Here is a 12,670-nt window from a genome sequence, read left to right as displayed (position 1 = left end):
ATAATTGTGGGAGAGGGAAATAGAGAAAGCAGATACCAGAATGTACTAAAGATTTTATATGCACACACAAACACATACAAACCTACATGCATACATACATCCATCATGGTAACAGTGAAGCATGAGCTTAGAGCCATGAAGCTAAGAAAGCTATCCTGGCACACTCTCACACAGGATTGTCCTCCTGCGGAAGCAGGTGTGCCCATCTCAATTAAACATGAGAAACAGAAGAGGATTGTTGATGGAAATTCTTCCAAAGTTATTAGAGGAAGAAAAGATAATTGCTATAACATTTCTACAGTCAAATGAAGAAAGATGGACCCACAGAACAGATGAAAACTAATGTGTTCATCCTTTGCCCTAGAAATCTCACTTCTAGAAATGTAGCTCAGAAGTACACTAGGAAAAGAATAAAATATTTGTGCAGGGTATTCACTGCAACTATAGGTATTCATTAGAAACAGTCGTCGTGTCCCTTCATAGGGTATTTATTAAATAAACTGTACATCTTCAATAGCATACTATGCAGCTATTACAGGCATACCTTGTTTTATCGCACATTGCTTTATTGCACTTCAAAGATGCTGCGTTTTTTACAAATGGAAGGCTTGTGGTAACCCTGCATCACGCAAGTCTGTCATCGCCCTTTTTCCAACAGCATTTGCTCACTTCATGTCACTGTGTCACATTTTGGTAATTCTTGCAGTATTTCAAACTTAATCATATTTGTTACGGTGATCTGTGATCATTGATTTTTGATGTTACTATTACAAACTTGCTGAAGGCTCAGATGATGGTTAGCGCTTTTTAGCAGTAAAGTATTTTTCTTAAGACATGTACATTTTTAAAGACGTAATGCTATTGCACACTTAATAGACTATATGTGTAAACATATCTTTATATGTACTGGGAAACCAAAAAAATTTGTGTGACTCACTTTTTTGTAGTATTTGCTTTATTGTCATGGTTTGGAACCAAACACACAGTGTCTCCAAGGTATGCCTGTAAAAAGAATCAGAAAGCTCTAGGTATGCAGCTGTAGTGTGGTATCCAAGATATATTGTTTAAGTGAAAATGGTCACTCAGAGAATTAAGTGACTATACATCCTTAAAGATTTATATCCTAAGTTCAAAAAGAATTGCCAAAAATCTTAAACTGCATTTAGTAATCATATTATTAGTAATGATATTGCTGTTGTTATTTTGAACACATTAGATAATATGATAAAGCAAATAAGTACTTATATTAGAAACCAAGAATTTTAGCATAAGAAATACAAATGCCAATCAAAGGACTTAAGTAAAAACCTTATAATAATATTGGAATCATATAAAAAAGATGCCAGTGCCAACTTGAAGGGTTTCCCATTGGCCAGAGTGTGTCAGTTTGACCATGACAAAGAATAACTGCAGTGGATGGAAACATATGAAATAGTTAAAATCCATGAATTCATAATAATATCTTTTTTAAAAAGTATTAGTCACCTTTGGAGGGTGCTAGTGTATCAAGTCATTATTCTGAAAACTGATTTTTGAAAATTCAAGTATTTGTCTTACTTTTCCATTACAAACTGTTTCAGGAAATGATGAAATATGACTGTTACCATTTTGCAGTTCCTAATGAAATAGTGAATCTAGGCAGTGATCATCATCAATGACTGCTAAAAGCATTAGAAGATTAATAAGGAATTTTAATGGCTAGATTAGTTTGTTGACCCTTGATGAATCAACAGAACAGTTGTAATATCGCAAGAAGAAAGATAACCAGACATTAGCCTCCTGATTGAAGTGGGAAGTACACAGTACTACATGTAACATGTTCAGATTTTTTAAAATGTGCCTGAATCTGGTCAAGCTACTAGATCATTTTAATAGGAAATGTAGGGGAAGAGTGTATTAAATGATATCATGGGGATGCAAAATCCAGAATATGGAAAATTTTATAGGATAACTGATCTAGTTTCTTCTACAAATACCTGGTGGATATGGGAGTTGGCAGAGTATGGGGGAGAGGCATTTGACAAATAAATTTGAGAGACATCAGCCAAATGCAGTGTAGGAACCTTGGTTGGATCCTGATTCCAATAAACAATTGTAAAAAGAAATTTATCAGACTAGGAAATTTTAACACTGATTAGATATTTCCAGCCATTAAGGAAGTGTTAATTTATTGATATAATTAATATGTTTTACAGAAGAATCCTTTTATAACCACATACTAAAATAGTTACAGATAAACTGCTGTTTTTACTTTATCCAAATTTGTTCTGTCAGAGGTTGAGAACTTTGTTTTTCAATTCATTAATTTTGGTTTTATATTTATGAAATTTCTTCATTTTATTATTGTGATTATATTATTCTTTTCCTATTTCTTGAAAAGGCTATGAATGATGCTTCAGATTTTTAATGTCCAGTGTTCTCATTTTTATTGCTTTTTAAGTATTCTGTAATTATCATTTTAATTTCTTCTTTTATCCAATAATTTGGAGAGTTTTTAAATTTCCAAGTTCTTGGGTTTATTATTGTTTGTTTACTTTTTTCTTAATGATTTCTAATTTTATTTTCTTCTAAACAGAGAGTCAGACCTTAACAGATTCTGCTTTATACTATATTGATGTTTTCTTTGTGTATTAATTTATAGTCCATCTTTGGAAATGCCCCTTCGATCCTTGGGAGGGAAAAGGTATATCTTTGCAGTCTATATGTATGTTTTCAGTCATTCATGTATCTTTGTTTCAGTCATTAAATATTACTCATACTTTCTACATCCCTATCTTTACTAAGAGACAGTGTATCAATGACCAAGTACAGTTGTGTTTCTGTCAAATTTTCCTTTTATTTTTCAGTTTTGACAATTTTGATGTTGTTATTTGACATGTCACAGTTCGTTATCTATTCATCATGGATTGCATCTTTTTCAACATAGGATTCCTGTTTCTATCTAATGCTTTTTGCATTGACTTCTCTCTAACACTTAATATTGCTAGTCCTTCTTTCTTTATTTCTTGATATCATGTCCCATTGTTTTGTTTTGAACCTTTTTGTGTAAGAATGCCTCATGTAAACAGCATATAGTTTAATTTTATTTTTTGACTAAATGTGGTAGTCTTTTTATTTTAGCAAGTGCTACCATTTGCTGAGAAACTACTTACTATGTACAAGGACTATGCCAAGAAACTTTCTATATATAATTTCTCATTTAATCCTTAGAACAAACCCAAAAGGATGACCCTATTATCCCTATTTCAGAGATGAGGAAATTGAGTTTCAGAGAGGTAAAGTAATTTACACAGGTAGATCTTTCTTACTCACTACCTGAGGCTGTCAGAATATTTTTCTCTCAAATCCTAAACTGTAATCCAATTCCATGGTATTTATCTAAAGTGCTCTGCCAGACTGAGGAGAGATGTTGCTACCTGGGGAGAAGATAATTTATTCCTGAATAAATTAGAACTGTCTGTAGTTCCTCCATTACCCAAACAGGACATGAAAAACTGTAACCTCAGTGGCTTCATGTCCCAGAATACAATAAAACCACTTCCTATCCATTTCTCCTTGTATTACTGAGAGTTGTTTTCCCTGAGTAGATGTATAAAGAAAGTCACTGATTGATGTGAGAGGCTGTTGACACTTCCCCAGTTGCATTAGAGAGCAGCTTCCTTACCGTGGCAAAGACGCTTTCCTCCTGGTCAGCTAAGTCTCTGCAAGAGTGTATAAGTGGGTATGAGTGAAGATCTTCTGCCTTCCTATTTGGCCTTACATTTCTTCTTTGTGGTCCTGTCTGTTTTTGATTAGTGGAAATAACTCTTGAGATGTGGTAGTTCACAAGTATTCCCCATTTCCTGTGGTATTGCAACTTGGCAAATTTTTCTGTGTTTCATCAACATTTCAATGGGAAGGTAAGGTTAAATAAATTAGTTGCTAGTAGTTTGTCAAAGCAAGAACCTTTCAAAGCCATTAGACTTTTCTTTCTACTTTTAAAGAGTATGAACTATGTTTGTGATGGGACATTGATGGGTGAGGGGTGGCCTGGAATTTTTGCTAATAGTTTGCCAATATATTTTCTTAAGATGTCTTATGAAGTTAATGAGTGCCGAAAAATTGAGACCCATGAAAATTTGGATCTGGATTTTGATGATGATGTCACAGAACTTGAAACTTTTGGAGTAACCACCACCAAACCATCAAAGTCACCGAGTCCAGCAAGTACTTCCATAGTACCCAACTTGACAGATATGCCCCCAGCCCCCAGCATAGCAATCGCATCTGAGGCACCAACTGCACCAGACATTACTGCTCATTCTAGAAGTTTATCTCAGATTCTGATGGAACAGCTGCAGAAGGAGAAACAGCTGGTGACTGGTATGGACACTGGCCCTGAAGAGTGCAAAAATAAAGACGATCAGGGATTTATCCCCTGTGGTGAAAATGTATCAAATTCTGAGAAGTCTTTGGTACAAGATAGTGACTTGAAAACATCTGATGCCTTACAATTAGAAAGTTCTTCAGAAATTGAAACCTCTAATAAAAATGATATGGCTTCTGATACGGAGTGTGTTGATGAAAGAGTGAATGTTCCAGAGAACACAGACAATAATTCAAAGGAAAAGACTGTTACATCAGAAGCAGCTAAAACTGAAGATGTAATACTTTGCCATAGTGATACAGATGAAGACTGTTTAATCATTGATACAGAGTGTCAAAATAATAGTAATGGAAAGACAACTGATATGGGTTCTAATTTAAGTTCTAAACCAGCTAGCCTAGATTCTTCCTCAGGACAGGCTTCTGTAGGAAACCAGACTAATACTACCTGTAGTCCTGAAGAGTCATGTGTTTTAAAAAAACCTATCAAACGAGTATATAAAAAATTTGATCCAGTTGGAGAAATTTTAAAAATGCAGGATGAACTCTTAAAACCAATTTCCAGAAAAATACCTGAAATGCCATTGATGAATTCAGAAAATTCTAAACAACCTCCTAGTTCTGAGCAAGCCTCTGCTACTTCAGATGCCTCTAGTTGGCCAAAATCTATATGGCCTTCTGCGTTTCAGAAGCCAAAAGGACGTACGTAAATATTTACAAAGAATTTTATATTAACTGTTTTGCTTGTTCCTTATCCTTAGGGTTTTTTTTCCCCCTCTTTCCCCTGCTTTCTCTTTGTTATAATATGTTTGTGATCTTTATATAGTCATTGATAGTTCATTTTCCAATCTACTGATCAATATTTCAGCTTTCAAAACCTTCACTCTAACAGTGTACCCACAGTTGTATGGATTTTTGTAACCTATGTTTATCCAACATTTACGATGGCTGCTAAGCTATAGATAACGTGGTTTGCTGAACTGATGAAGGGAAAGTCCATCAAAAATAATGATAAATATTTATTAGTCTAAATTTACTTATTCTTGGTGTTTAGACTATAGTTTTGTACTTTTTCATTTTGTGAAATAGATATAAGGCTGCACCTCAACTCTGCCTCGATTATGAATAACACTACTTTTTTAAACTTTTTTTTTCTTCATATGTTGTCTCACTGATTTATACTTTGCCTAGGGTTAGTGAAGGTAGTAGGTAAAAGGAAGAGAACCCTAAAGCTTTGATTTCAGCTCTTGCTGGAGTTCCAGTAAAAGTAAACAGAAATGGTAATAGTGTAATGGTCAACTCAGAGGAAACAGAAGGTTGATAGTTGAATTGTTTTATCTTGGATTATGATGGATAAAGGGCTAATGTATTTTAAAATAAAAATGACAAATATAATTATTTTTAAAGGATTGCCATATGAACTTCAGGACTATGTTGAAGATACATCAGAATATGTAGCTCCTCAGGAAGGAAATTTTGTTTACAAGCTATTTAGCCTACAAGACCTGTTGTTACTTGTGCGATGCAGCGTCCAGAGGATAGAGACCAGGCCACGTTCTAAAAAACGGAAGAAAATCAGAAGAGTAAGTTGTTACCTGGGGAGTTAGGGTGTGGTAGCATTAGTAGATGATAAGCAAATATTTAACATGCCATTGTTATGAAGTTTAATTTTAAATTGTTGATCACTCTTATTAGAGTAGTTTTTTCAGGTTGAGTTTTTTTAGTAAAATACTGAGAGCACTTTTAATTAAGTGTTTAGTTCAATGTAATAGTCATGAGTGCCAATAACATTCTTGCATGGAATATATAAACTTTGTGAAAAACAGCACCATTATAGATATGACCTAGACTGGCACGTATGTTCCCGCTTTCTCTGTGAATTTGGATTTCCTTTATGACATATTAGCCTCTTTCTTTCTTACTTTGGGAATCTTTTTGAGTCATTTTAGAAGTTCACATTTTGAAAGGTGGGCTTTCATACACATTTGAAATGTCTTCCCAGGACTGTTGGAAAACCAAATGTCTTCCTTTCTTTTTCCCCTATTGTTTCTTTTGGGATTTGATATAAATATTTCCCTCAGTTAAAAAAGTTTTTGCTACAATTTGAGTAATTGGTTCTTTTGGCAGTTTGCTATATTTGATATTTTAAGCTCTCTTTCAGATTAATTTGATTTCTGTGTGTGTCACCACTGAATTCAGGTAAATAAAGAGGAGCTTTTATGGTATAATTGATTACGTAAGAAATAGTGAAGTCTCTTTAATTTTTTCTTAAGAGATTTTTTTCAGTTGTATCCATTATATCATAGTTCACTTTTCCTTCCTTCCTCCCTCTTTCCTTTCTTCCTTCCCTCCTTTCTTCCTCCCTCCCTCCCTTTCTTTTTAATTTAAAAAAATTTAATTAATTAATTTAATGGCCACACCGTGTGGCATGTGGGTTCTTAGTTCCCTGACCAGGGATCGAACCCACGCCCCCTGTATTGGAAGCGTGGAGTCTTAACCACTGGACCACCAGGAGAGTCCGTTCCTTCCTTTTTTGATGTCTCTGTTTCTTGCTATTTAACCTACCACCCAATAAGAATCCTCAGTGACCACTTTAGAACGTCAGTGTTTTGGACTAGGGAACATGTTTTGGACTAGGGAACAGGTGACTCAGGAACAGTGATGTTCCAGCATTGACACTTATGGATCAAGTCCCTGGCTACTACTTTACCATATTAAGTTATAACTGGAAAAAAATTTTAAAAAGAAGAAGAAGAGAAGAAAAAGAAGTGCCAACCTTTCTGAGCTGCTAATAGCAATAGTGTGAGGGTCTATCATGAAAAACCTCTAAGGCTAACCCATCAGGATCAAGGATGTATATGTTGTCCACCAAAATCCAATGGACCTAGTGGATCTTTTGCTTGATGATACTTTTGTTCTTAGAAGGAAGACTGTGAATAAAATTTTAAATTTCTAATTCTCGTAATTTGGTATTTCATCACTGGTTCAGACTTGAAATTATAGAAACCAACTGGTTTTGAATTAAATACATGGGGGAGTGTTTTTTATAAGAGAATGTCAGGAATGATGAAATGCTATAGGTCTGATTTTAGTCTCCTCCTAGATAAATACAAATATTCCCTGTATTAAAAGATTTTACTTTATTTGCTGATTTTTTCCTGTCTCATCTGTATTTAATGGCCATAGCATGCATATCTTGAATACATATAGTGTCAGTGCTATGGACTGTATTTTCAAGGTTTTATTTCATTAATTCATGTTTGCTATCTGATTTATTTGGGGACTAACCTCATTTCATTTTCTACTCTGTGAGCCCATACCACTCTGTATTGATCTGCCAGCTTACAGCACTTAGAAATTATTGATGGCCAGGATGTCTTAAGTAAGAATAGCCTAGGGATATTTTTGGACACTGTTTTAATTGTTGAAAGAGACAACCTGTTAAGGACATTGTCATTCACTTGACTAAAGTGAAATTTGTAAATATTAAGATAAAACCTTATAGGAGAGAATTCACTCTTCATCAAAATATATCAAAAAAGTCAAGCCCCAAAGATTAGCTAAATAGGAGCCTTCTATTTCTGACATGTCAAACCCGGAGTAAAATTTTAAAATTTTCAGTGAATGCTTATCATATTATACCTATCATTATATGTAATAGCTTAGTACACGTGGTTTAAATTCCTTTGTAGAATGTATTCCCTTTGGAATCATCTCCTATTCATCTCTGTTCCTCTCAAATGTTTTACTCCGTAGATACTCAATAAATAGGTATTGAACAAATGAGAAAAACTGAGGCGTGAGGAGAGAGGAGGGTGTTGTTAAGGAAGGGAAGTTGAGGCTGAGAAATTTTGAAGGTAGTGTTTAAACTCTAGCAAGGTAAGAATGCATCTTCATTAACATTTCCTTCTTAAAAACCAACGTGTTTAGGTAAAGCTTTAAAATACTCGGAAGTCTTTTCAACCTCTGCTCTGCAAGGACCTCATCTCTTCTTTTTTTCCTTTGGTTCTTCAATTCTGTGTTATTGTAGCCGAGATTTTACTTTCCAGTATCATTTATCCCTTCTCATCAAAATTCTGCTTAATAAGAGCTATATGACAGAGGAGAACTTAAAGCAGCAGCCAGTCTCAAATGATGGCATGAAATAAAGAGGGCTAATTTGGAACACAAGATGAAGCTAGAACTTACTGAATTCTACATATAATGATGAAATCCAGACCACGTACCTTTGAATGATTTAATATTATGTTATCGTCTGTCTCAGTTAACCAAATTTCCTAAGAGTTATATTCTAAAGTGACTCAAAAATTTAGATCCAATTATATTAAAGTTTATATTGGCATTCTCGGCCAGAAAAAAAGGATCCTGAAGGTGCTTGAATATTAGGAAAGAACAGAATGTACCTATTGGGATTAATGACAGGATACTAGCTTTGAAATATTTACTTAGGAATGTATGTAAACGTTTGGAAGGTTTATGTAAGAAATTGGAAGACAGAGAACCAAAAGAAGCTTTCATTTAGAATAGGAGTGACCAATAAGGGATAAAGGAAATAGTAAATTTAACTTTTATAATTTGAAAACTTTGTACTTAAAGTTTCACTTTAATTTTGGAATACTGAGATCAAATATTCAGACTTTTCTTTCCCTTGGTTTCCTGGAGATGGCAGTAGAATACATATGGAAATTAATACCAGGTTCAGGATTTAGTTTTATAGATATGACAGTATTATCAAAGAAAATCCCCCAGAGTACTTTCTTCAGAAAGAGTAATATTTTTTAATTTGAAAAGAAATCTTGAATTAATTCTATTACCTATTCATGATCCAAAAGGGGATCTTCTTTATCAATTATTCTTTTTCTGACTCTGCTGTAAACTGGTTATCTCTCCTTGAGCAAATATCTTAGCCCTCTGGGCCTTCATTTCTTTATCTCTGGCTTCTATTGGCAACTATAAGCAGCCATAAATGCAGATTACCAGTTGCTGAAAAATTATTATACAATTAAGTGCTTTTAGCAATGAAATTATCCTAATCATAATTTTTTTTTTTTTTTAATTAAGAAGACACTGTAGGGACCTTACTACTCAAAGTTTGGCCCCTGGAACAACAGCTTGTTAAACATGTAAAGCCTTGGTTTTCACCTCAGATTCTGCATTTATTTTAAAATGGTTATTCACACACACTGAAATTTAAGAAGCACTGCTGTAGAGTTTTACAACATTCAAAGGTAATAATGAACCAAAGTTAATTGTTAACAGAAATTTTACTGGATTTGAATTGTTCTTAACACCACCATTGTGCTAATAAGCCCACTAAATTTGCCACTTTATGAAAATCAGTAATGCTGAAACATTTATGAAATATTTTCAGGTATAAAAGTGAAATACAGCTTAGTATAATTTCAAAAGTACTAACCAGTTATATCACTTTAAGTTCCTTAAATCATGTGTTTCTCCTTCTGCAGCTGGAAGTGAAGAGACTGCTATTAAGATTAGAATTTTCTTTGACAGAAATGAGATAATATGAGCACAGTGAACATGACTAGCACTATGTTATTTCACAAGCATGTATTTCTTTACATATCCTCCTTTAGGCTAGTAGAGGGTATAGTCATTTTGCTTAATCTATTTAGTGTCCTGACCAATAAACGCTAAATGGCTAATTTGCCAAGTACTTAGTGTCTGGAATAAAGCCTTTTGTATTAATGCAGATAGCAACGTTCACGGATATTAATGTAGGTGTTAGTGCTCATACATTCATAGAATGAAAACACAGCATTTAAGCCTGAGACAATGTGACTAATGCTTTAAAGGGGCAAAAAATTCCTACCTTTTTTTACCCTCTTGAGAATTATTAGTATGTATTACGGTCATGGCTTCCCAGCTTCTAGCTTTGAACCTTGGGCCATTATGTATCTGAGGCTTTGTTCCAAGGATTCTGTCAGTCACGTTCTGTGACAGAAATAAAATATGTGCATGTGTGGAGAGGTATGTTGATTTTGGTTGGGTGGGGGGCAGCCTCTGGTTCACGATCTCTTATTTATCCACCACTTGCCCACATCCACTAAGGGTTCTATCCGTCTTTCTGTCTGAATCCTACTGTATTTGAAAGGATGAAATAAGATTACCTGAAAGTGTTTTGAAAGTGGCAAAATTATATAGGCAAATGTATTTACTGTTAATAGTAAATTAATGGAGCTTTATAAGAGTATAACCTTGGATTGCAGCAATTTCCGGTTTACGTACTACCAAAAGTGGAGTATCAAGCTTGTTATGGAGTTGAAGCTCTGACTGAAAGTGAACTTTGTCGCTTATGGACTGAAAGTTTATTGCATTCCAACTGCTCATTTTATGTTGGTAAGTTATGCAAGAGGCTTTGCTCTCCTTTTTAATTCCCTTGTAAATATATACAGTTCAATTCATTTATAGATACTTACATTCTGTACTTTTAATTTTCAGTTTTCTGATTATATTAATATTTCTTTCTATTAAAACACCATTCCTACTCAAGAGTTAAATGGCAGGGTAAGAGTAGTGATTATCAAATGTTTTAATTTCTCTCTTATTCCCTTATTAGTTGTACATGAATGCCAATGTAATCATTGTATTTTTAAAATACTTATTTTATTTAGGAGTGTAACTAAAAATATAGACATGTTTTGTAACAAGCTTCTTTTAAAAGTACTATTTAATTGGCTTTAAAATATATATTTTGAAATTTTCTTAAAATTATAATGACATTGTTTTTTAAATCTCAAATATTATCTTGATGAAATAGTTTTTTACTTTGTTTTTGTTTTGGTCTTTAGTTGGGGGGGTAGTTAGGCATGGTCTTAATTTGTGTTGGCTGGGTTCATGTACAGTTAACATACTTCGCGTGAAGGATTACTTGCTAATCATTGTTGATACTGTTCTGTTCCATCTGAGTGCCTAATCCTGTGCTTCTCAGTTCATCCCATACATCTCATGACAGTCATCTCAAGCTGCCCCTCCCTGACATAATTTCCTTCCTTTGATCTCTCAATGCATTCCTTTTTTTTTTTTTTTTTTTTTTACCACTTTTATGATTTGTTGCTTTCTACTTAATTGTTGTTTTTTATGCCTATCCTATCTTCCCCATAGACAATAAATAGTTTAAGGTGTCTGATGAAACTTTTATGTTCTCATAGTGCTTAGCGTAATTCCTGGTATGTGATAAGTGTTATAAGTGTGCTTTTCTTAATCAAAAAAAGGTTACTCACTTGAAAACTTTTTCCATATTTTGGTTAATCAATATTCTGTCTTCATATTTGTGGGAGTGTTAATAAGATCATTGATTCACTCTCTTTACTTAACCCAGAAAGGAAGTGGCTAATGTACTACTTGGTGGCCCTAGCCTCTTCGTGCCCCTTTATACACACTGCCAGAAGTTTATTGTAGTAGTTTTCAGCCAATAACCACAATTTCAATGTTCCTCCAAAAGACCTGTTGCCATGAAACACACCAACAGTCCTCGTGTAAACTACTTGAAAGCAATCGCCAACCTCATCCATTTTAGGAAAGCACCAAACAAAAACCTATCATTGAAATCCTCTTTAAAGTACTGACAGAAAAGACATTCCTGACTAAAACATTTAAGGTTTTTTTTTTAATGTACAGTTTAACAGATAAAACTACCATCATCTATATCTACATGGCTTGCTTCATCGAAACTACAGTAGTCTCGCCTTAATTGCAGTTTCACTCTCTGTGGTTTCAGTTACCTTCAACCAGTCAACCACGGTCTGAAATATTAAATGGACGATTCCAGAAATAAACAATTTATATGTTTTAAATCTCACACCATTCTGTGTAGTGCCTGGGACGTGAATCATCCCTTTGTCCAGCTTATCCCACCCATTAGTCACTTAGTGGCATCTCAGTTATCAGTGCTTATGTTCAAGAAACCCTTTTTACTTAATAATGGCCCCAAAGTGCGGCAATTTAGATATGCTGAAGAGAAACCGCAAACTGCTTCCTTTAAGTGAAAAGGTGAAAGTTCTCAACTTAATAAGGAAAGAAAAAAAGTTGTATGCTGAGGTTGCTAAGATCTGTGGTCAGAACGAATCTTCTATCCGTGAAATTGTGAAGGAAAAAGAAATTCGTGCTTGTTTTGCTGTCAAACTGCAAAACAAACCTCAAACTGCAAAAGTTATGGCCACGGTGCAGATAAGTACTTAGTTAAGATGGAAAAGGCATTAACTGTGTAAGATATTTTGAGAGAGAGTGAGGGAGAGAGACACCACATTCAGAAAACTTTTGTTATAGTATGGTTAAAATTGTTCTG

General features: G+C 34.2%; 1 protein-coding gene across 13 annotated transcripts in view; it reads left to right on the top strand.

Annotated features, from left to right (window-relative positions):
• The window catches only part of ICE2 (interactor of little elongation complex ELL subunit 2), an 84,505-nt gene that overhangs the window by 30,623 nt on the left and 41,212 nt on the right, over positions 1-12,670 (top strand). For all 13 annotated transcript variants that reach the window (XR_011075159.1, XR_011075160.1, XR_011075153.1 and 10 more), the window contains 3 exons: positions 4,071-5,067; positions 5,773-5,948; positions 10,593-10,722. Coding sequence is in view for 1 of the 13 variants with exons in the window: in XM_068552799.1 (XP_068408900.1) it covers positions 4,071-5,067; positions 5,773-5,948; positions 10,593-10,722 (1,303 nt within the window). In the remaining 12 variants the exon portion in view is untranslated. The remainder of the gene's footprint in view (positions 1-4,070; positions 5,068-5,772; positions 5,949-10,592; positions 10,723-12,670) is intronic.

This window comes from Eschrichtius robustus, chromosome 1 (genome assembly GCF_028021215.1).
Source record: "Eschrichtius robustus isolate mEscRob2 chromosome 1, mEscRob2.pri, whole genome shotgun sequence".
Classification (NCBI taxonomy): domain Eukaryota; kingdom Metazoa; phylum Chordata; class Mammalia; order Artiodactyla; family Eschrichtiidae; genus Eschrichtius; species Eschrichtius robustus.
This window is presented reverse-complemented; position numbering and strand designations above follow the sequence as displayed.